At 41.6% G+C, this 23673-nt stretch overlaps 1 protein-coding gene and 1 pseudogene across 2 annotated transcripts in view; one reads left to right on the top strand and one right to left on the bottom strand.

Annotated features, from left to right (window-relative positions):
• NIBAN1 (niban apoptosis regulator 1) overlaps positions 1 to 23673 on the top strand; it is a 150930-nt gene that overhangs the window by 116757 nt on the left and 10500 nt on the right. For both annotated transcript variants that reach the window (XM_004372957.2, XM_023728122.1), the window contains exons 6-11: positions 4094 to 4209; positions 11092 to 11196; positions 11513 to 11675; positions 16624 to 16811; positions 20051 to 20212; positions 22088 to 22198. In XM_004372957.2, the coding sequence (XP_004373014.1) occupies positions 4094 to 4209; positions 11092 to 11196; positions 11513 to 11675; positions 16624 to 16811; positions 20051 to 20212; positions 22088 to 22198 (845 nt within the window). The remainder of the gene's footprint in view (positions 1 to 4093; positions 4210 to 11091; positions 11197 to 11512; positions 11676 to 16623; positions 16812 to 20050; positions 20213 to 22087; positions 22199 to 23673) is intronic.
• On the bottom strand, positions 16851 to 20042 carry LOC111819918 (60S ribosomal protein L31 pseudogene; annotated as a pseudogene).

Raw genomic sequence — 23673 nt, 5'->3', positions numbered from 1 at the left:
TTTTTTGTGAGTTAGAATTTTATTCTAAATTTTTCTCCAACTCTGTCCAGGACCCTCTGTTGTCTAGGCACCAATTTTAAGAAAGCTATTGATAAACTAGAATTGATCACTGAGGGAGGAAAGAAGGAAAATGGTGGACCAAAAAAAAAAGAAAAGATACATTGTTTAAAGAATGACTGAAGGAAATGAGGATATTCAATTTAGAAAAGAAAACACCCATGGAGGACATGATTGCTGGCTTGGGAGAGGAGAAACTTGCCTGTTTTGCTCTGAGAGTCAGAAATGGGATTAATGAGAGAGAGTTCATGGAAACAGATTTTGGCTCAATAGAGGGAAAATGTTCCCGGTAATTAGAGCAGTTTAATGATGGAAAGGGCTAGTTCATGAATTGTGAGCTCCCTGTCACTGAATGTGTTAAAGCTGAGGCCAGATGAATGCCTGTCTGGGATTCTGAAGAGATCGTAACGTTGGACAAGAACCTGGGGTAGGTGACCTTTAGGATTACTTCCAACTCGCATAGTCTGTGATTTAAGTAAGCATGAATGCAAGGCAGCTTATGACACGCCAGAGCCACTTTTTTCTACTCTTGGCCTTAACATTGACCAGCTGTGTGACCTTCACTAAGAAATTAACCATTTCTTGTACCAGTTTACTTATCTGTAAAATGAAGGAGCTGGATCTAATTAATGATCTCTGACTTAACTCCTCAGCACATCTGTCTCCTTGAGCATCCTCAGAATGCCAGCACTTTTTTCTAAGTCTGCCTTGCAAGAAGATAGCTTAAAGACCAAAAACCATTGTGGATACTGGGGACCCTTGAACTAATCTCTCAGCTTGCTTGTTGGCAGGAGAGAGGGTGATTGTGAGCCTGGAATGTCTTTCCCATGAGATCCGTGGCAGGAAGTTGATCAAATGACTGATAATCTGGTTTCTTTCAAACACCTGTGTGTCTGACTGAGTTCAGCAATGCCTTTGCAAACAACTTAGAAGAAATGAGGTTCATATGACCACTGCAGTACCGTTTTGTCTTTTACAAAGCAAATCTTTGTTCTTTGTTTCCTTAATGATCTGGCAATTGCCGTTGAGTTTTACTTATAATCATAAGGATAAATAGCAGCTTACTATGTGGCAGATATTCTAGAAGTTTTATATAAATTAAACTATTTAATCATTTTAGAAGCTGAAAATCTAATGATGGATCAGTAGAATTAGATCATTTCTCCACTAGAAGGGAGCAGTTAAAATCTAGTTTAAATCTGTCTTAATGGTAAAGAGTTCAGAATTCAAGTCTGTGTCCTCTTTCTCTTAGGCTTCATAGCTGATGCTCAATTATTAGAATTTCCTTTACAGTACAATTTGATTACTAATAGTTTTCTTTTCTGCCTATATTAAAGCACTTCTCCTCCACTGTTATCCTGTCTTTTACTTCTCACTTACTCCCTCATCATTGTCTCCAAATTCCATTTCTTCAGTTATTTTTTCCCCCAAAAAACATGTTTTAAAATGTGACCATTAGTAGGAGTAATATCATTTCCTTTGGTATAGATATGGAGGTTATGGACAGGATTTCAAATACCTCCTCCAGTTACTGAGGTCAGCAGAGGAAGAAGTAAGTAGATGTATACTTCCTGTAAGGACCTAAAGAATTTAAAGCTTCATTCCCAGGATCGTGGGTCTGGCCATTTTCACTCCATCCAAGTATAGTACCACATTTTGTTTCCTTAGCTTAGAAATGAAAACAGTTGTTAAAAATAAGAATGCATGAATCAATCTTGAATCCTGACATAGTAATTACAGTTTCCATCTAAGTTTGTAAGGTCCCTCCCATTGTTCCGAGCCCCATATCACAGCCCTCTGTGGGGAAGACACTACTGATGGTGTCAATTTTTATACCACGACCTTAAGTTTTGTTTCCTAAACTCCTAAGATTAAACACTAAGTCAGCTGCCAAGCCAAGAAAAATAACCGGGAAGACTATAATTCAATTTAAAAACTTAATTCTTGAACTGTGTGTGTTTTCTGACTTAAATTTTGCCTTTGTCCAAATCTCTAAGTAGATATTAGAAATGTCACTTACTACTTCATATTTTTGAAGGTAGAGCTTGTGGGCATCATGGTATCCTCACTGTGAAAAATTTTTGCTTGAACGGTTGTACAGATGATGCTTTGAATTATACTCTTTTCCAAGTGCCTGCTGCCTACAACCCAGTAAACCAGTCCTATAAGGGTCATCCGTAGCGAGGCATTGATGGTTCAGTGGTTAGAATTCTTGCTTCCATGCTGGAGACCCAGATTTTATTCTTGGCCAATGCACCTCCTGTGCAGCCACCACCCACCTGTCAATGGAAGCTTGCGTGTTCCTATGATACTGAACAGGTTTCGGTGGAGTTTCTAGAGTATGACCAGACTAGGAAGAAAAACCTGGTGATCTATTTCTGAAAATCGGCCAGTGAAAACCCTATGGATCACAACAGTCTGATCTACAATTAATCTTGCGGATGGCACAGGACTGGGCAGTGTTTCGTTCCATTGTGCATGGGCTGGCCGTGAGTCGGGGTGACTTAATGACAGCTAACAACAGCGACAACTCTTCATGGCAGATGATCCTCTTTTAGTTCTGCTCAGTTTCCCATGTCGACCATTCAGTCCTTGACTGAGCAATCCTACTGTCTATGGCCCTGATGGTCCCCCCAGTGAATCAGCTGCCTTCAGTTTATCAATCTAATATTGTCCTATCTATGCAGATCATTAAGGAGCCCAGGTGGTGGTGCAATGGTTAAGTGCTTGGCTGCTAACCGAAAGGTTGGCAGTTCAGAAGGTCACTGGCTCTGCCACTTACTCCATGACTTGAGGCAATTCATTCATCTTCCTGTGCCTCAGACTCCTCACCTGTAAAATGAAAATGGTACTAATACTCACCTCAGAAATTATCGTGAAGTTCAGTGAGATATATAAAGCACTTAGAACAGTATCCTACTACGTTGTTGTTGTGTGCCATCAAGTTAATTTTGACACATAGATACCCTACAGGACAGAGTAGAACTACCCCATAAGGTTTTCTAGGTTGTAATCTTTATGGGGCCAGGTCATTTCTCCCGTGGAGCCTCTGGTGGGTTCAAACCACCGACCTTTTGTTTAGCAGCCAAGCGCTTAACTATTGTGCCACCAAGGTTCCTTCATCCTACGATATATGTTAGCTGTTATTGTCAATCGTTTGCATATTAGGAAAAATTAATAGATTATGTTGACGTCTTTTTGACAGAAAGATGAAATCAGGTCACAAAAAATTGGAGTTTCGTCTGGGAAACTGGGAGAGGATAATTTTGACACAACAAGAACGATTCAGTAATGGCTTGCTTGAGTGAGATGCTGTGGTTGGTAGCATAAGGCCACTTGGTGCCTGGGGATAGAGAGGGAAGCACTTATAAGAGAGAGAAAATGAATAGACCTGTTTCTCGTGCTAACCAGTATGCCTAGTAACTGACTAGCTAAAAGACAGAGTTAATCGTCTAGTATGTTGAGCAAATAATGGGATAAATCCCCCAAAAACCTGTTGCTGTTGAGTCAATTCTGATGCACAGGGACTGTATAGGACAGAGTAGAACTGCCCCCATAGGGTTTCCAAGGCTGTAATCTTTACGGAGGAAACCCTGGTGGCATAGTGGTAAGAGCTATAGCTGCTAAGCAAAAGGTTGGCAGTTCGAATCCACCAGGCACTCTTTGGAAACTAGTGGGGCAGTTCTATTCTGTCCTGTAGGGTGGCTATTAGTCAGAATTGACTCGATGGCAATGGGTGGTCTTTACGGAAGCAGACTGCCACATCTTTCTCCCCCAGAACCTCTGGTGGGTTCGAACTGCCTACCTTTTAGTTAGCAGGCGAGCACTTAACCACTGTATCGCCAGGGCTCCGTAATAATGTGATAAACACCTGCAAATGAACTTTGAGTTCAGTACTTGCTTAAAAATATCTGTCTCATAATTCTATCCCTTGTAATATTCTGGTACTATGAGCTCTCTGAACCATTACATTTAAAGAACCATGTAAAAATGTAAAATGAAGTGTTTGCTAAATGCTCTTGTCTCTTTCCTTTAGATTACATGAAGCAGACAACATTTGAAGCCCAAGCCTTTTTAGAAGCTGTGCAGTTCTTCCGACAGGAGAAGGGTCACTATGGATCGTGGGAAGTGATCACTGGGGATGAAGTCCAGGTAACACAGGGCTAAGAATTTTGGGTCTTCTCTTTGTCTGGGTGGTAGGAGGTCAGAGTCATTTTAACAAACAATTAAACAAAAATAGCTGCAACAATGGAAGATGTGATTTCAAAGGCTATTTTTTCTCAACATCTAGAAATATATGGTCAGCAAGATATTGGGCACCCACTCCAGACATTGCCAGACCAGGCACTAAATAGGGCAGCTAGAAACACTTCAGCTACAATGGATAGAACTGCTCCCAGGGTTTTTAAGAAAAAGGACTATTGTTTCAAATGACCTCATGCTTCCAGAGGAGATGCAACAGTGAGCATGATGGTGTAGTGCAGAATACATTGGAACTGTAGGGTCCGCAGACTTGGATTTAAATCCTGGCAAGTTATTCACCTTCTCTGTCTTGGATTCCTCCTCTGGAAAAAAATGGGAATAATGATGTTTACATTGCAAGTTGTGAGAATTAAATGAGATGTTGATGGTAAAGTATTTAGCACATGGTTGGAGGTCTTTATCGAATGCTGTATAAATGAAGTAATTAATGGAAACAAATTTAAAAAGCATTAAGCAGTTTTCTGTACATTTCATTTACCTTTCCTAGTTTTCTGTGCTCCATAGTCCATTATGATTTCCCACGATCCTGATTAAATGCCAGTCATGTGTCGAAGCACCTCAGTGGCTATGGTCCCAGCGGGTATTATGAATCTCCAGAGGAAACTGTGTTTCATGATGTGACCCCAACCTCAATGAGGACACCAAACACATGGCTGATTCAGCCAAGAAGAGAGGACTGGATATGGGCATTATTTCATTATACACACAGTGTCTAAGAATGCTATTCTTCTTTTTTTTTCCACATCCCCCAGAGTACCTCTTTTGGGTCTGTGAAATTTACTATTAGGGAACAACATTCGGTTGATGCCAGATGGCTCCTTCCCTCTCTATGGTCATTAAACATCTAAAGCTGAAAACATTTTCTCATGATGATAGGGCTGTTCTTTATTGTTTTACCATATGACTCAGAATCTTCTTCTTTTTTTTTTTTTTTGGTTGGTTCTAAACTCATTTATTTCCCAACCTGAGTCTTATTCCAGTACTTTAACCAATTCTTGGTTTCTGGTATTTGGGAGAAATACATCCATTTATAAGTCTGAGAGGACTAAGAACTTAGAGTACTTATGCCAAAAAGAAAAACCAAAGCATTAGAAGGGGAAGCTGAAGTATATGACGCTGATTGGTCTGTCATGTAAGCAAACGTATTTTATAGATAAATCAATGTCAAGTTCCTTTGTGTGATATTTTATAATATTCAAATGCTAATTTATCTCTTCATCTTACAAATGTTAAGGGCTAGGTAGGGCAATTATTATTATTTTCATTTTGTAAATGTTAAAACTGAAGTTAAATGACTTACTCAGTTTTATTAATTCAACAGCTATTTATTGAGAACCTCCTATATGCCAAGCACTTTACTGAGTACCAGTGATCCAGAGATGGACAGGACAGATGGCCCTGGCCTGTGGAGCTCATAGTCCCAGGGTTCAATGATAAGTGGACAAATGGCAAAGGGAATAGTAGTTTCTGACTCGTGGTCCAGTGAAAGATCAACACCAACCTTGGGAATATGCTGAGTTACACATTTATTTAGCTTCTTGAGTTCAACTATGCTGCTTGCTTTATTTTTTCTTCCGCCTGAAATCTCATGGCAGCTCACATTCCTTCACAACGCCATTGGAAAGAGGTACTTAGTACATCTGGCTGGTGGGTTGAGTATTGAGTTGGCTGTGTTTTGTTTTGTTTTCAGTTTTTTGATTTAGGCTGATATGTGTTAAGTGCTATAAGGTACAAGATAACTAAATGACACACCCCTTGCCATTGTGGTGAGGCAGGGCATCAATATAGAGGATGAGGCAGCATTGTGTATATGTGTTTGGGGATATATATGTGTGTGTGTGTGTGTGTGTGTGTGCGTGTGTGTGTATCTACATATATGGAAGGAGCCCTTGTGGTGCAAATGGTTAAGGGCTCGGCTGCTGTCTGAAAGACTGGCGATTCAAACACACCCAGCAGCTGCTAGGGAAAAAAGGCCCGGCGATCTGCTCCCATAAGGATTGCAGCTTAGAAAACACTGTGGGGCAGTTCTACTCTGTCATATGGGTTGCTATGAATCATAATTACCTCGATGGCATCTAACAATCAATGACCTACATATATAAGTATCATAAAGCATTAGTGTGAAGCAGTCATACCAGAACTAGTTGCCATTGAGTTGATTCTGACTCACATTAACCCCATGTGTGTCATAATAGAACTGTGCTCCATAGAGTTTTCAATGGCTGATTTTAGGAAGTAGATTGCCAGGCCTTTCTTCCAAGGTGCCTTTGTGTGGATTCAAACATTAAACCTTTCGTTAGCAGCTGTCTTAGTTATCTAGTGCTGCTATAACAGAAATACACCAGTGAATGACTTTAACAAAGAGAAGTTTATTCTCTTACAGTCTAGGAGGCTAGAAGTCCAAATTCAGGGCATTAGTTCTAGGGAAAGGCTTTCTTTCTCTATTGACTCTGGAAGAAGGTCCTTGTGATCAATCTTCCCCTGTTCTGGGAGCTTCTCCACTGCAGGGACCCCAGGTCCACAGAATGTGCTCTGCTCCTGGCACTACTTTCTTGGTGGCATGAGGTCCCCATGTCTCTTTGCTCACTTCTGTCTTTTATAGCTCAAAAAAGATTGGCTTTCGAGAAAATCTAATCTTGTAGATTGAGTCCTGCCTCATTAACATAACTGCTGCTAATCCCATCTCATCAACATCATTGAGATAGAATTTACAACACATAGGAGAATCACATCAGATGACAGAATGGTGGACACACAATACTGGGAATCATGGCATAGCCAAATTGACAGATATTTTCGGGGGACACAATTCACTCCATGGCAGCAGCCAAGCATGTTAACCGTTTGTACCACCCAGTGACTTTGAAGGAGTCATAGTATGATATTAATTTTATAGTATCAAAAATACCATAAGTCACCAAAAACAAAAAAAAATACAAACAAATAAAAACCACAGAGAGAGATCAGTAAAAGCTGGAGTGATTAAATGACCCAATAAGAAGTTTTGTTCCCCCAGGAATTTGAGTATCTTTGGTGCAATCACACACTCATAAAATCTGAGCACTAGGAGGGATTTTAGGATGATTTGTTCAGCACTTTCCAGATGAGAGAAAGGGTGCTCAGAGAGGTTAAAAGTCTTGGCTGAAGTTGTAAGCCATCTGTGACAGAAATGTCAGGCTATCCTTGGAGAGGCTGGTAAAAAGGAAATGGTTTCCAAATCGTTCCTACATGGAGCCTGGCAAGGTTTAAGGCTCACAATAACCTCTAATAACATTGCCGAATAAGAAAACAGGTTTTTCCTAAGGCTCACAGATAAAAGAGGTCAGGGATCCAAAGAAGCTGCCAAGTAGTTAAAGTGGCATTGCGTTACTGAGCTTGAGAATATGGCATCTTTTGAGTAAGGCACTCGGTGTATTTGCATTTTTTATTCATGCCTGCTAAGAACTTAATCATAATGCTGTCTTAAGCCCTATCCCTAGGGACCTGCTTTCAGTCTTGTTACGTTATTACCTTCATAGCACTGACTCACACAGCAAGCATGGCATGCCCCCATGACAATGGTTATTTTAGGCAAGTGTCCAGGCAAAGCAAATAGAATAACTTGCCTGAAAGACTATTAAGATGAAAACATTTACATACCAGTAAAAATATCAGGATGTTTTCTACTTGTCAGTATAAATACATCAAATGAGATCGTGAGGGAAGATCTTTGCAAAATGTAAAGTACTGTACAGTTGTTTGGAATGTTTATTATTTATCTTTAAATTCACCAGATGGGCCAAGAGAGCAGCTCCTCATTCCCACGGAACAGGAGGGTTTCTAGATAAGAAAGCGTTGCACATTGTTTAGGCCTTGTCCATACTTTCCAGTGTTGGCTGTTGTCTAATGGCCCGAGTATGGCCCCTTTAAATGAATTCTTCACCCCTGGCCACTCAGCAACACAAAGGGTAGGGGGCCACCAGGATGGTGAGACTGAGGGGCCAGCCGGGGGAAGGAGGACAGTCTCTTACACCTTCAGCATCAGAAAGGTAACTGTGTGGCAAGGCCTTCAGGTGGGGAACCTGGATTTGCTGGTCAACTTTGTGGTATGTTTGGTTTCATGTATGTGTGATGGAATTTAAAAATCTCCGTGTCCCAGCAGTTAAATTTAAGGCCACTTCTTTTTTTTTAAGTAAAAGTGATACTTTTAGGTTTCTTATGGTAAAACTCAGTAGATCCTGCTTTGAGGGGAGGAGGTTGGGGAACTCCCTCGTTATTATGATTCATTTATCAGATTAGGTGCTTTCCTTCAACTAGCCCAAGGGCTTAGGACTCTGCTGTGGAGAGCTGACCAAGGTGGGGGATCTGGAGCAGGCAGGTGAGGGAAACATAGGGTCAGGGTGAGGGGCTGGAAGTTAGAGGGAGATGATAGTGTTGGGATGAAACACAATTGGCGTTCAGAACCCAGAGGCTCTGCCTGCAACCCACTCCTACCCCTTTTTTTTCCTTTCCAGACATACTTCCTTTTCAATTCCCTAAGTGCTAAAATAGAACCAACTTTCTTGGAACACTGTATGAGAAAGGACTAAAAGAAAACTGTAAGCCCACTCAAATGGAACCTTTCCTTTTTGTTTTTTTGGCCTTTGTGTAGCATTTTCTTTTCACACTTACGCTCAAATTCAAACTAATCTCTGTAAAGCGATGAATTAGGACAGTTATTATCATTCTTGAGTTTAACACTTTTCAGACCAAGATCATATTTCCCATTGATCCTAAGTTCTGATTTCAGTTTCCTTACCCTCTTAGCCCAGTCTCCCCGTGCCACACTTCTGTCACTCTTGGGCAGACATGTTTCAAAACAAGAATTTATTCCACAGAGCAGGCTGGGGATCCCTGGATTATTAATGACCTACTTGAATCTAATTTTTGGACCTGCTGATTTACATGGAGCTCACGTGTCAAGTTCCTCTAAAAGTCATCAGAAAATAGTCATCCAACTCTTGACTGCCCCCAGAGACTTATTCCGAAAGATAAAAACATCCCTGCCTATGAATTACCAGGACTAGTGGAAATCCTGTCCCCATTATAATCTTTGTCACATCACAGTCCCAAACTGCAGATGACGGGAGCTCCAGTGAGCGTACTGACCTGAGCAGACTTCTCTCCCAGGACTCACAGGCACACTAGGACTGGATGGCTGTCCACCTCCACCCTGGGAGTGTTCCTGTTTAGTTCAGCTATTGCGTTACACCCTGCTACAACAGCGCGGGTGAAAGGTAACATCTGGTGAGCTCAGAAGTGTTTCCATCACCATGAGACTGACCTCTGACCTCAGAGAAAACCTTTCTTAATTCCCAAAGCTTAATTTGAATTTTTCGAGAAGGAAGAGGTCAATTATTTTAGACAAATACTATTTAAATTTGTAGAACTGATGTTTCCAGTGATTCTCCACTTTTCTGCCTGCCTCCATTTCCAAAAGTACTCTTGCCCTCTTGTAAATCTTAGTCTGCAGCCTACTATTGAAAGCTGAGCTGTGATCCCCAAAAGGCTCCCGGTCAAAGTAAACCTGAATAGGAAGGCTGCTCTAATCTAATTCAGGGTCAGTGGCAGTAAAGGGGAGGGAGTGGTGCAATGTGGAGCACTGTCGTGAGTTTACATGTAGAATACCGCTCAGATTCAAAAGAATCAATTTCATTGATCCGAACAAAATTTTAGGGGAAAGATTTGGAAACAATTTTTTTTTTTTTTTTTTAAAAGGAAAAGTTGTTGTTTGTTAATTGCTGTTGGGTGGGCTCTGACTCATGGCGACCTTGTGTATAACAACGAAACCTGGTAACCTTCTGATGAAGGAGCTCCTGCCAACCTTCTAGACAGACCTTCTGCCTAAAACAAAGGGGACAAAGAATGTCAGGAAGAGGGCCTGGTTCGAAATGTTGCCTGGTCCTGTGCCATCTCCATGATTTTTGATATGTTTGAGCTCATCGTTGTGGCTATTTTGCATCAGTCCATCTCACTGAGGGTTTCCTTCATCTTCCTCCACTTCACCAAACATGATGGCCTTCTTTAGTAATTGGTTTCTCCTGATAACATGTCCAAAGTAAGCAAGATGAATTCTCACCATCCTCGCTTTCTAATGAGCATTCTGGTTGTATTTCTTCTAAGACTAATAAAACTTTAGACATCCTATGTTCTGCTCAGCCGACAAATGTTCAGTTGTTCCATAATATTCGTTACTTCCTTCTTTTTCTAAACTTTAACAAGGGTAGAGGGAGGGGTTCAGGGGATAGTGGGGACAGAGAGCATGAAAACACTTGGATCCCGAGGGAACTCGAGGTGGGATGAAACTGCGAGGGGATCCAGACTAGGATTCAGCCACCAAAACCAAGCCTGACGTACATTACAATTTTGCTAAGGATGTACTTATCCATAATTGAAATTTCTCCTATTGTCCATAATGCACTAGATTCTTCTAGTTTGAATATGCAAAGTTTGAAGTTGAGGAATTTGATTTATTTTTCCCAATGGGAAAAGTATATAATAAGCAGGCATCATTATTATTCATTGTGGATATTTAGAACATTTACCCACTAAGACTGTCTTAGCTGAGATGTCTGTGGCCTCAGAAGAAGGGCTTAAACCATAAGATGAACCTAATAGACTTCATGTAGCCTGGACAACCTTACATCGTCCCGGATGGTGACAGCCAGTCATGGCCCCTTTTGGTGGCCTGATGTTCAGATTCAGCCTGACCTCACTGACTAGCCAACACGGGGGATGTCTTCCACTCTGCAGATCCTGAGTAACCTGGTGATGGAAGAGCTCCTGCCAACCCTCCAGAAGGATCTTCTGCCTAAAATGAAGGGGAAAAAGAATGACAGGAAGAGGGCCTGGTTCAGTGTAAGTGATTATTTTGTCCTGCAACAGTGCTCCTCCAGTGAACATTCCCTTCTCTTTATAGGGCAGCTTTATTTTATTTTATTTTTTTTTAAAAAATAGTTCCTCGCTGAGTGGAGAACTGTCTACCTTGAGCCTGCTCAGTCTCACTTATATGAGGACTAATCCAAACAGACTCGATGTTTGAGAGAAAAATTAGAATGTGTGTGCAGTGTTGTTTATATTATGATAGTCTGTGATAAACCCTCATCCCTCTACTTGACTCTGTCAGGCGCTTACACACAACAGAGCCCAATTTAGGTGCTATTCCCTGTTGCAGCTCCTCGAGGAGGCCTACAACCTGGTTCAGCTTCAACTTTCAGAAGGATTAAGTGCCTTGAAGGAGGAATGCAGAAGTCTGACGAAGGGCCTGGAAGGAACGATCCGTTCAGACATGGATCAGATTGTGAACTCAAAGAACTTCTTAACTGGAAAGATCAAAGGTCAGTGGAGATAATCCGTGCTCCTACTAATTAACTAAGATGTACATTTGGGGGATCCACTGCATACTTAAGATAAATGGTTTCAGAGGAGAATTAAATTGGGGAAGAAGTGATAACAGCTGTAATAACTAGTATGTCAGAGGTGCTGTCAAGGGCCTGGACCATCTCATGGAATCTTCATGGACATAAGGCAGAGGAAACTTTGTTTCTTGCCTTGTAGTGGTGCTTGTGTGCTCTGATACTGCCTATACTTCCCCCCTGCAGCACTTCTTACACTGAATTGTAATGACCTCTGCCTTTGCCTGGACCCGGGTCTCAGATGTAAGCTCTCAAAGAGCAGAGCCATGGTGCCTTGGTTCACTCAGGTATACCCAGTGTTTCGCACCATGCCCAACATGTACAAGCTCTCAGTGAGCATTTGAGTCAATGAATAAATGGATTTTCCTTCGACAGTAAAGTTCACATTTTTTGGCTTGGAGTCAATACATTTGAATTCTAGCTCCAAATCCAACTGTATCTAGTCATGTGTCCTTGGGCAGGCCACTTGACTTCTCTGTGCCTCCATGTCCTCTTCTGAGAACAGGAGGGTCCACAGATTAGGGTGAGCAAACTATGGCCTGTAGGCCAAATCTGGCCCTCAACTTGTTTTTGTGAATAAAGTTTTATCGGAACATAGCCACACCCATTCATTTCTGTGTTGTCTTTAGCTGCTTTCATGCTAAAATAGCGGTTGAGTAGTTGGAACAGAGACCTTATGGATTGCAAAGCCTCAAATATTCACTATTTGACCCTTGAGAGAGAAAGTTTGCCTATCCCCTCACAAGAGGCCTTAGAAGGCCTCAAAGGAATTCTGCAAGACAAAAATTCTATGGTTCTCCATTCTATCTGGGCACCCTATATTCCGACAAAGCCACTGATACCAAATGTTACTTCAGAGGAAAAGCATGCTGGCTCATCTCGTGATTGTTTATTAGCGATCTTCTTCTATAGTCAGTTCTTAGATTATTCACTTGCTCAGTCACTCTCATTCATTCATTCACAAATATTTACCAAGTGCTTATTGAGTAAGGTGGTGGAACTTCAGCAGTGAATTGGAAAGACTCAGTTCCCATTCTCACGAGACTTACAGTCTAACAGGTGATTGTCTGCTTGGTGGGTTATTCTTTGTAATTCAGGACCTCTTCATACTGCTGCCCAGCTTGCTTCGGGGCTCCTTCTAACAGGTCCTGCCGAAAGGAGACTAGAGGAGGCGTTTGACTACACTAAGGGTGTACATGTCTGTGTATCTGTGTGTGAATGTCTGTTCATGCAGTGCCTTCCCAAGCCAAATATAAATTAACTTCAGAGTGTTTTCTGTCTGCTATTATCCATGTCTAAATCTAGCACAGCGAGGTCTAGAATTGACTATATTGAAAGATTTTATACAAATTAAAACTGTCAACATCTAACTTCTGTGCCAAAACTCCTGTTATCTGGAGCTAAGCTGGGCCTAGCAGTGGCCATTCTTGTGCCCTGAATTAAAGTCCTCTCTTTCTCTCTCTCTCATCTAAAGCTCTAGAGCTCGGGTGTATCCCACATAAGATGGAAAAAGATTCCAGCCCGGACTAGAGTTTGTTTCCTAAAAGAAGCCTTGACAGGAAATAATAGTCAAGTCTTTTTAAAATGAAATACCAGAAATACATTTTAACCAGGCAGGCCTCCATTCTCCACTTTTTATAACAGGAAGTGTACTTCAGTCTACATTGATAAAGGGCTTTGGATTTCCAAAAAAAAACTTTGGGAGTATTAAGAAGTTGTCTCTCTGTTTCTTCCTGTGTGATTCCTGAAAGCAATGGACCTTTTGTGCTACCCCACAATTGTTTATTTATTCAGTAAGCATTATTCTGCTCGGCCTAAGTACAGTGACCCTGAGGATTCAATGAAGATGACGTGATGTTACAAGTAGAGGAGGACGTGGCTCATGTCACAGACATTGAAACAGAAGGAAAAATGTGATAAATGCCCCAAGAGAGACAAGAACGAAGAGCACAATGATTCCCAACCTGGCAGCTGATCCCATTTCAACTTCAGAAAACTCTGTGGGCCCCTCACAATAAGTAATGTTTTAGTGGTTATTGTTTGGAAAAAATGATAATGCCAACAGAATTAAGGAGTACTTCCAGAGTACCACGTATAGTTCTAAGTATTTTCAACATAGTAAATTCTTTGAATCCTCACTACTACCCTGATAGATGCTTTTATTGTCTTGATTTTACAGACAAGAACGAGGCAGAGATTAAGTAACTTGCCCAAATTGCAAAGCTAGTGTGGGGCGGTCAGTCTCAACCCAGTCGCTCTTGCACCAATGCCTTCGTTCTTAATCATTAGGCTCAACTGCTTCTCATCCGCTGCCTTAGCTTCAGGAAGGCTAATGAATTAATGTGTCACAATGCAGTTATTTATCATAACAGCGGCTCCGGAGGCTTGAAAAATAGCAGAGCATACGCGTGTGGGACGTGGAATTAGTACAGTCCATAAGGAAACATCCCGCAGACCACAGCTCAGGAAACACTGGGGTGGTGTCAGGGCGTTAGGCTTTCCCGAGTGGGAGAAGTCTGAACTGCCTCCCTGAGCAGGTCAGCGCGGCAAGCTGCTGCTAAGTCTGCATTGTATGTCACCGATGTTCATGATTATTCTTAAATTTCAATTCCAGTCTGTCCTCATTATTCATGGAGTCTGTATTTGAGAATTTGCCTACTTGCTAATATTTATTTGTAACCTCAAAATCAATACTTGGGTGCTTTCACGTCACTCGCAGACATGCGCATGTGTAGAGCGTCGAAAACTTGAGTTGCCCCGAGTGCAGGTTCCCAGCTGAGCTGGAATAAGGCGCAGCTCTGATGCTTGTTTCAGCGCTCATATTGTAAACGAATGTCCTTTTCGCCGTCTGTTCAGTGCCATGTTCTTCACATTTTTGTGCTCCTTGTTGGTGATTTTGTTGTTTAAATGGCCCCCAAGCAGAGTGCTGAAGTGCTGTCTAGTGTTCCTAAGTACAAGAAGACTGTGACGTGTCTTTAAGGAGAAAATACTTGTGTTGGATAAGCACTGTTCAGGCATGAGTTATAGTGCTGTTGGCTGTGAGTTCAATGTCAGTGAGTCAACAATATATATTAAATAAGGTGTCTTTAAACAAAAACACACATAAAACAAGGTTATGTGTTGACTGGTTGACAAAAATGTTGTGATCAGAGGTTCGCAGAACCTGTTTCTCCTAGGACCGATGGTTCAATATTAGCTAATTCAGTGTTCGTGGTGACTTTATAGAACATAACTGTGGCCAATATCAAGAATCAACTATGCATGTTTTTCAAACAGTTCTTCTCTCAAAGTTAATTAATTTTGGGTGTTCTTTATTCTCCTAGCAAATAATTTGCATTTTGGTATCAAGGAAGCCATTTTAAAAAATTCATAGATTGTTAATATTTGAACCATACAGTTCAAAATCGATTATATTTGAATTGAGCCTCCAAGGTTTTTTTTTTCCCTAATAATTGTATGACTTACTTAAATTTTTCTGTCCCAAATATTTATGAAAGTTGTTCATAATAATAGTATTTGTCATCTCAGAGTCTCAGAATAAGTAAGAGCCAAGTCTGATCGTTCATAACTGTGAAATATCTCTGCAAACTGAGATAAGAATATGGTCAGTCACTTCATCGTAAGCAAGTTACCTGCCAATAATACGGTTAAGAAATACACTTGAATTGTAGTCCTGGTTCTGCAAATCTGGTCAAGTCATCTAACATCTCCGGACCTCCTTTTTTTTCCTTCTGTAAATGGAGGAATTGGGCACCCAGAGGAGTTTGTAGTTCCCTTTTCAGTTCTGAGATACTATGACAAAAGTTATGTGGTGTACCGACACCCACAAAGGTAGTCTTCCAGTTCACAGAGCAGGCTCAGGCCTCCTCCAGCTCAGGCTTCCCTCACAAGACAGCTGGTTCCATACCTGGCTGATCATGAGAATCACTTCTGCACTTAAGATAGAAGTACAGATTTCCATGTCCTACCCTAGACTTACTGATTCAGAATCTTTATTCTGCTGTTCTTCTTCTAAATCAAAGAACAGTATATGCGTCTGGAAAATGGGATTATGGTTAAATTTTTTTTAATCCTTCTTTACAGTTTTCTGTCCTCTCTACATTTTCTTTACTGAGCATGAATTCCTTGATAATCAGGAAAAAAAAATGTTGTTTTTTTATAATTGGAAACAGAGAGGTGATGGATGTAGGGTAGGAGTGGCAAACTAAATGGAATTTGGTTCTGGAGCCTTGCTGGTGCAATGGTTAAGCACTTGACTGCCAACCGAAAGGTCAACGATTCAAACCCACCAGCCCTCTACAGGGAGGAAAGATGTGGCAGTCTGATTTTGTCAAAATTTATAGCCTTGGAAACCGTACGGGGCAGCCTATAGGGTTGCTGTGAGTTGGAATTGACTTGATGGCAGTGGGTTTGGTTTTTTTTTTTTTTTTTTGCCTAAGAAAAGACTGTACTTGATTTTAGGGGGATGGAGTTGTATCAAAATTGATTAGCTCTTAGGAAAATTAATTAAAAATAATTGTTTTTTTAGAAGACAAACTATATGTATACGGTATAATGATGGTGATTTATATAGATATGTAAGGCACCAGAATTCCTCCTTTGTTTTAGACGTTGCATGTTTGTAGGGACCAAGCAGAAAAACATGTCTCATCCCAGAGCAGAGGTCAGCTTGGGAAGGGGAGAGGTTCTGTTTGTTTCAGTTCTCAAAGCGTCTGAAGGCTTTCCATTCTGGTGAGTACTGGCACATCATCTGAGCTTGCCTAGCCTGTTAAATGGCTCAGTGGGGCACCCTCCAGTGCTGGCCTGGCTCTAGTGCCCCTGAATCCAATTTTGCTCTAAGTCACAGTTTTCTGGCTATTTCCTACTTCAGCTATGGTGGCCCAGCCTGTGGAGAGAAGCTGTGCGGAGAGTGTGCAACCATTCTTGGCATCCATTCTGGAGGAGCTCATGGGACCTGTGAGCTCAGGATTCAGTGAAGTTCGCTCACTCTTTGAAAAAGAAGTGGATGAGCTCAGCCAGAGCTTTCAGACCGCTAGAGACAGTGCCCAGCTAAAGGAGGTAAGATAAGAAGCCCAGGAGCTGAGTGTGAATGGTCTGCATAAGGCTGCCTTCTCCATAGGCTTCATCTGCCATCCATCATCGATACAACCATCCATCCATCTACCCATCTATCATCTCTCCCTCCCTCCCTCCTTTACACCCATTCATCTAGCCTTCTATCCATTCATCTGTTCTTCCATCCATCTAGCCTTCATTCCATCTATCCAGCTGCCCCATTCATCCATCCAACTATTCATCCATCCCATCCATTCATCTCTCTATTCACCCATCCATCCACCTGATTTTTTTATTGATGGTTTTCAAGTTACAAAAGTAACATACTTGAAAGAAGTGAAACAATATACTCAAGTCTATGTATAGGTAAAACTAATCACCATCACCCATACCTACCTGATCTAGTCAATTCCCAACTCTTAGGTCACCTCCACTCCCAGCTCTCTGAATTAACTAATATAAATAGTTTGGTATGTGTTTTCCTATACTTTCGCCTTGTGCATACAGATATACAAGCATATATCCTCATTTATAGAAGTTTTGTTTGTTGGTTTGTTTATTTTCAAAAGTACAGATTCATGTCACAGACCAGCATCAGCATCACTTGATTTTTAAAAATGAAAGTTTTCAGGCCCCACTCCAGACTTACTGATTTTGAAACTCTGATGGTAGAGGAGGCAGCAGCAAAGTGTGTTTTAACAAGATCTCCAGGGGATTCGGATGCACCCTAATGTTTGAGAACCACTGACAGAGACATAACCTGGCAACTTGTTTTTACGCTTAACAAATCATGATGGACATCCCAGACACCTCTGCTTCATTTCCTTTCTTACTTTATGCAGACATACATGTATAAGTGTACGTAAGCAAAGATCATTTCTTCTTGCAGCCTTTTTTTCCCTCAAGTAAGTAGTGTTAACAACCTAGCTTTCTATACTTTTTTCTTCATGCTTACATAGTATATAAGACACACACATATTTATAGATTGCTTCTTAGATTGCTCTTTAAAAAATGGGATTATACTATATATACTATTCTTCTTACCACTTTTCTCATTCAAAAACACATCATGAAACCATCTCTAACTGGTCTAGCTCTAAATCTTTCTTTATAATGGCTGCATAATTTTTCATGTATGAATGCACCATGATTTATTCAACCATTCCACTCTTGCTGGCACCATGAAAGCTGCAATAAATAACCTTATACACTGATGCTTTTATTTTCATGGCATAGATTCCTAGAACATGGTTGATAAATTGAAAAGTAGCTATATTTCTAATGTTAACAAATGTCTCATTTTTGTCCCAAAAATGGATTTAAATTTTAAATAAATTTCCACCACTAGTGTTTGGCTTTCTCCCCACATACCCATCAGCAATAGGGTGTTATCACTTGTTTAAAGTCTCACCAGTCTAATAGGAACAAAGTAGTAACCCATTTTTACTCCTTTACCTGTTTAATTCTTTTGTTACTTACCGTGTGACAAGGAGTAAGTTCAACAGCATGCTTTCAATCATTAATTCCATTTCAATGAAACCCTCCATAACTCACTCTTTAACCAGCCAACCCAATTGCCACTGAGTCAGTTCCAACTCCTGGCCACCCCATATGTGTCAGAGTAGAACCTGTGCTTCATATGGTTTTTAATGGCTGATTTTTTGGAAGTAGATCTCTAGTCCTTTCTTCTCAAGTGCTTCCGAGTGGACTCGAATGTCACGCTTTCGGTTAGCAGCCAAGTACATTAACCATTTGCACCACCCAGGGTATTTTCCTTTAGAAGCACAATGAAAATCGATTATTTTAAGATTCCTGTGTGTGTTTAGAGAAATTAAGATTTATCCCTTTTCTGTGATCTGAGACTCAGACAGTGCATCCTATATTACCTGTTCTCTTTTCCTCACCTTGCCCTCCCAGTTCTTAGAGTGGGGAGCCTCTCCCTAGAGCCTCCATTTTCAGCACCTTTCACTCTCTTTCCTCTCCACTCACTCTTCTGTTTATTTTAAATCCCAAATATTTAATTTTTAAAATTGTGTTTATAGACAAGCTTGGAAAATAGCATGTATTTTGTTTGCAACAATCTTCCTAGTTCATGGATCACACTGGAGCTTTAGTGGATGAAGCCTGGCACTGTCCTTTTGCTGAAGCCCTATGATCTCATCAATTAAGTCATCACTTGTGCAAACTAGAGTAGAAGGGGCCCCAGGTTTTTTTTTTTTTTTTTTGCAGTTTTATAATTTTATTTGACACTCAGCTATTAGTTTTCATCCACATTAACTGTCTGTAGATTTTTGGAAGTGGTGACAGGAACATACGTAACCAATGTACAGAGCTTGTTTGGTGAGTCTTCATCCTCATTACATTTTTCTGGACAGCCGGACACGGATTCAGGATGGGACATTGCTTATGCCTTTGGCCCAGATGGCTTTGTTGAGCCTGGTGTCAATGCGCACATGTGGGGTTCCCATCTCCTTCATGGCAAATTTCCAGATCTTCTTGAGTGCCTGAGGTGCACGCTTCTTGAAGCCCACACCATGGATGCGCTTGTGAATGTTGTTGTTGTACTCTCTGGTCACCACTTCGTTGATGGCAGAGCGGCCCTTGTCGCCACCCTTCTTTGCGGGAGCCATACTGCCGGGACCAGGTTGGAAAGGGGACCCCAGTTTTTAAAGCTAACTCCCTCTCCCCAGTCAGGCCTTAGCCGCCATCCCACCCATTAGTGCCACAGAGCAACCTACAGCAAAGGGAAGCCTTGGTGGCACTGAAGAGCCTCAGAATTGTGGGGTACTCTGACTTGTCATCCAGAGAACATAAGTCCAGGAGGCACCCCAACCTCCCAGGGATTTTTTTAGAGGGATGTCACTCATTCAAGAAGACTCTTGAGGCTCATGGGCCCAACAGCATTTCCACGTACCAAAGAACCTACCTGCCTGCTCGCTCATTAAGCTGTACATGCGGGGAGCTTGGAGTCTTTATCAAGAGCTTAGAAGACTGGAGCCCTCCTGAGTGTACCCCTGGATTTTCCCATCACCCAGTTGGTATCTTCCACCAATCAGTCTCTTTCCTAGCAATAAAGCTGCCCCACAGACAGAGAGAAACAAGACAATCAAAAAGGTCACAGATGTCCCGATCCAGTTAGCGATTCTCTGTAATAATGTTCATTTGATTGTTTAGAATTTTGTGTATGTAATATTGTTCCTAAATCTGAAAGTGTTTAATTTTTCTCTTCACCAAAATGCAGCATCTAGACCAGCTTATGAATCTTCCGCTGGATTCCGTGAAGATGGAACCTTGTTATATTAAAGTCAACCTGCTTCAAGAGCGCCTGCAGGATCTCAGGAGCCGCTTCAGATTCCCCCACGTGGACCTGGTGGTCCAGAGGACCCAGAACTGCATGCAAGAGGTAGGAGCAGGAGGGTCATCCATGTGAATGAGGATGAAGCAAGAGTCAAGAAATAAGGAGCTGACAAATGAGACCATATGCTAGTGTAGCTGAGGGAAATAAAGTGCTTGTCTGTAGTCATTGTGTTGGGTGAGGACATATTTTATCTGTAGAGCTGCCTTCATCTTCTAAGTTGATGACCATCATACCCAAACCCAGACCCTTTGCCAGAAAGTTGATTCTGACTCATAGCAACCTTATAAGACAGGGTAGAACTGCCCCATAGGGTTTCCAAGGTTGTAAATCTTTACGGAAGCAGACTGCCACATTTTTCTCCCGTGGAGCGGCTGGTGGGTTTGAGCTGCTGACCTTTCAGTTAGCAGCTAAGCGCTTAACCACACCACCGGGGCTCCTAATGAGCATCATGGAGAAGAAATATCTCGGAGAAATAGAGTAGCATTACTTGATAATTACTTAATTTGTCAGATTAGTGCTTTAACCTTGGCTGCACATTAGGATCACCTGGGGAGCTGTTAAAAAATACTGATGTGTAGGCCCCACCTTCAGTGATTGATTCTGTCCTTGGTAATTTCTTTGAAGTGCTCTCCCACGCCCACCCTCTTTCCACTGCTTCTAGTATGTAGCCAAGGTTGAGAAACACTGGCTTAATGTCCTAACCCAGTTAAGAGTAAAAATATCGTAATATGTAACAGCTTCACAACTCTCGTGTTTGAGTTTCTTGAGTCTACTCAGTCGGCTCCCCCTTTTTCCCACAAAGAACTTTTCCGCTAGGAACGGGAATGAATAGCACAAACTCTTTTCCATATTATAGTGCTTTCCAAATAAATGGAGAGCGTGATCCTTGGAGCTTGGAGGAGACAATTCTATTCAGCAGTCTGGGACAGCTTCCTGTGGGCCAGACCCTTCAGGAATCCCACTCCAGAGAGTTTATAGTGAGATAAATTCTTAGATAAATTCACTGTGGTGTTGAAAGTCCTGTGATAAAGCTATGTATTGGATGCTTTGGGATCATAAGCTTAGGGAAGAAAGCAGGGCTTTTTTTCCCCCTTAATAGTGGTGGGCAGGATTAAGAGATAAGTCTTATTATCTAACCACTGAGGGGGATGAGGTAGGTAGTTAAAATCTACCGGCCACTCCTTGGAAACCCTATGGGGCAGTTCTACTCTGTCCTCTGTTGTTTGTGTTTTTTTTTTGAGGGGGGATGAAAGAAGGACCAGGAAGAAAACTGGGCAACAGTTTAACAAAAGTCCCTTTGATAATACGGGACCCTGCTGGAATTGCTAGAGGTACAAATGCAGAGAATAAGAAATATAACTACTTCTGTTTTTTAACCAATGAACATTTTAGCCCAGGCTTGCAGAGAAAGAAAGAGCAGTGAGGTGGGAGGATGCAGAGTGGAGAAAGAGATGTGTTGCCGAGTGGTTTGTGTGTACCTGGAAGCGGAGCTGCAGAACTGAAGCAGCCAAAGAGTAGTTGGAGAAGGCTCCCACCTCATCCCTTTAAGACCTGGCTGCGGATACCAGAGAATGGAAGACGAGGAATGAGCTTCTCAATCCCATGATCTTGGGTTCTCCAGTTCAGGGCCAGCGGAGCAAAAACAAGGGGAAAAACATACATGCATGCACACACACACACACACACATCTAGCACAGATCCCACCCTCTCACAGATCCCTCTCTAGCCATGTGGCAATTTACCTCACAGCCCAGGTGTAGGATAAGGACCTGTTGCTCTGGGTCACCCCTGGAGGAGTGCCTGGGGGAACCCAACTCTGGTGCTTTACCCCTTCTCCTTGCAAATAGTTTTAGACAGACCTGGGGACAGTGATCCCAGCCTCTGACTGTGGTCTGCCTCTGTGTTGCTTTTGGTTTCTAGCTGATGGAAAATGCAGTATTCACATTTGAGCAATTGCTCTCCCCACATCTTCAAGGAGAGGCCTCCAAAACTGCAGTCTGCATTGAGAAGGTTAAGCTTCGAGTCTTAAAGGTAAAACCAACCGTTCTCTCATTTCTGGGAAACGTAAAAGGGGAATGGGACCCCTATTTCTTTTAAGTGAAAAATATCATGTTCTCCTTTTTCATTCCAATCTTTCCTCCCTCCTTTCTGAGGTACCAGTGACTAAAATCAAGCAGCAGTTTTTCCAGCATGATTTTTCATGCCTTTTCTGCCATCTAGTGGCCACTTTAGGGACTACAGGTCCTCAGCACCATTGCCTATCAGCGAGAAGTAACGAATCCCAGCTTACTTTCATAGCGATTGGACTTGACCGACACTTATTGACTATCCACTGTAAGCAAAGCATTGTGATAGGTGTTACATGGGATTAAAAAAAATAGGCAAGGCACAGCCTGTTTCTTCAAAGGGTTGAAACCCCGTTGCCGATTCCGACTCATAACAACCCAATGGGACAGAGTAGAACTGCCCCATAGGGTTTCCAAAGCTGTAAATCTTTATGGGAGCAGACTGCCACATCTTTCTCCCTGTGGAGTGAATGTAAAATATAGTAAAATAAATCTAAATTTTCCAATATTTCTTAGAAAAATCAAAATCTTATGACAAAGGAAATATTCCAAGGACAAGATACTTGCCATGTAAAATTGTTTTAAATGTGCTCCATGTATAAATATTTATCAAAATGGCCATAATAGAAGCTAGTACATGTTGTTGTTAGTTGCCATTGAGTTGGCTCCGACCCTGGCGACCTTACGTATAACAGAACGAAACATTGCCTGGTCCTGTGCCACCTTCATGATCTTGGATATATTTGAGCCATTGTTGAGGCTATTATGTCAGTCCATCTCAGTGAGGGTTTTCCTCATTTTCACTGACCCTCTATCAAATATACTAGGACATATATGATATATTATTTAAAAAATTTTTAAAGCTTTTTAAGCTACTGTTTCATTTTATCCTCCCAAGAACTGTGAGATAAATAGAATGTGTCTCCATTCTACAAGTGAGGAAATTGACTCTCTGAAAGCTAAAGTGATTTATTTAAGCTCAACAGGCTGGTCAATGGTGAGCTTAGAGCTAAAACTATCCTTGTACATAGACCACTAATTTTTTGCTCTAGGATCAGGCAGTATTTAGTTCTGTTATACGTGAGGATGCTGTGTGTAGAAGCCAAGCAAACAGCAACTAACAACAACGAACTTCCTCAAAACAGTGCTTTGTAGCAGGAGATCAAAGCCCACAGAGCCTAAGGGTGGTCCCTGGATCTCAGACTTGATCTGGATGCCTCACAGGCAGGACAAACTCTGGCAACCAAACCATTGGGGTTCAAAGCAGTATTTATCATGGCAACATAAATGATAACGAAGTTACAATGGAGTTGAAAGAAAAGATAGTGTCAGTATCAAGTGCTTCAGCACCGAACGAGAGGAAGAAAACAAGTGGAAAGGTGTTCGGATGTGAAGACCTCAGGTTAGAAAGGCACTTAGAGTGCCTCTAGTTCAGCTTCA

The sequence above is a fragment of the Trichechus manatus genome, unplaced genomic scaffold (genome assembly GCF_000243295.1).
Source record: "Trichechus manatus latirostris isolate Lorelei unplaced genomic scaffold, TriManLat1.0 scaffold00021, whole genome shotgun sequence".
NCBI classification, from domain to species: domain Eukaryota; kingdom Metazoa; phylum Chordata; class Mammalia; order Sirenia; family Trichechidae; genus Trichechus; species Trichechus manatus.
The sequence above is the reverse complement of the archived record's forward strand: the minus strand, read 5'-3'. Positions and strand labels throughout refer to the sequence as shown.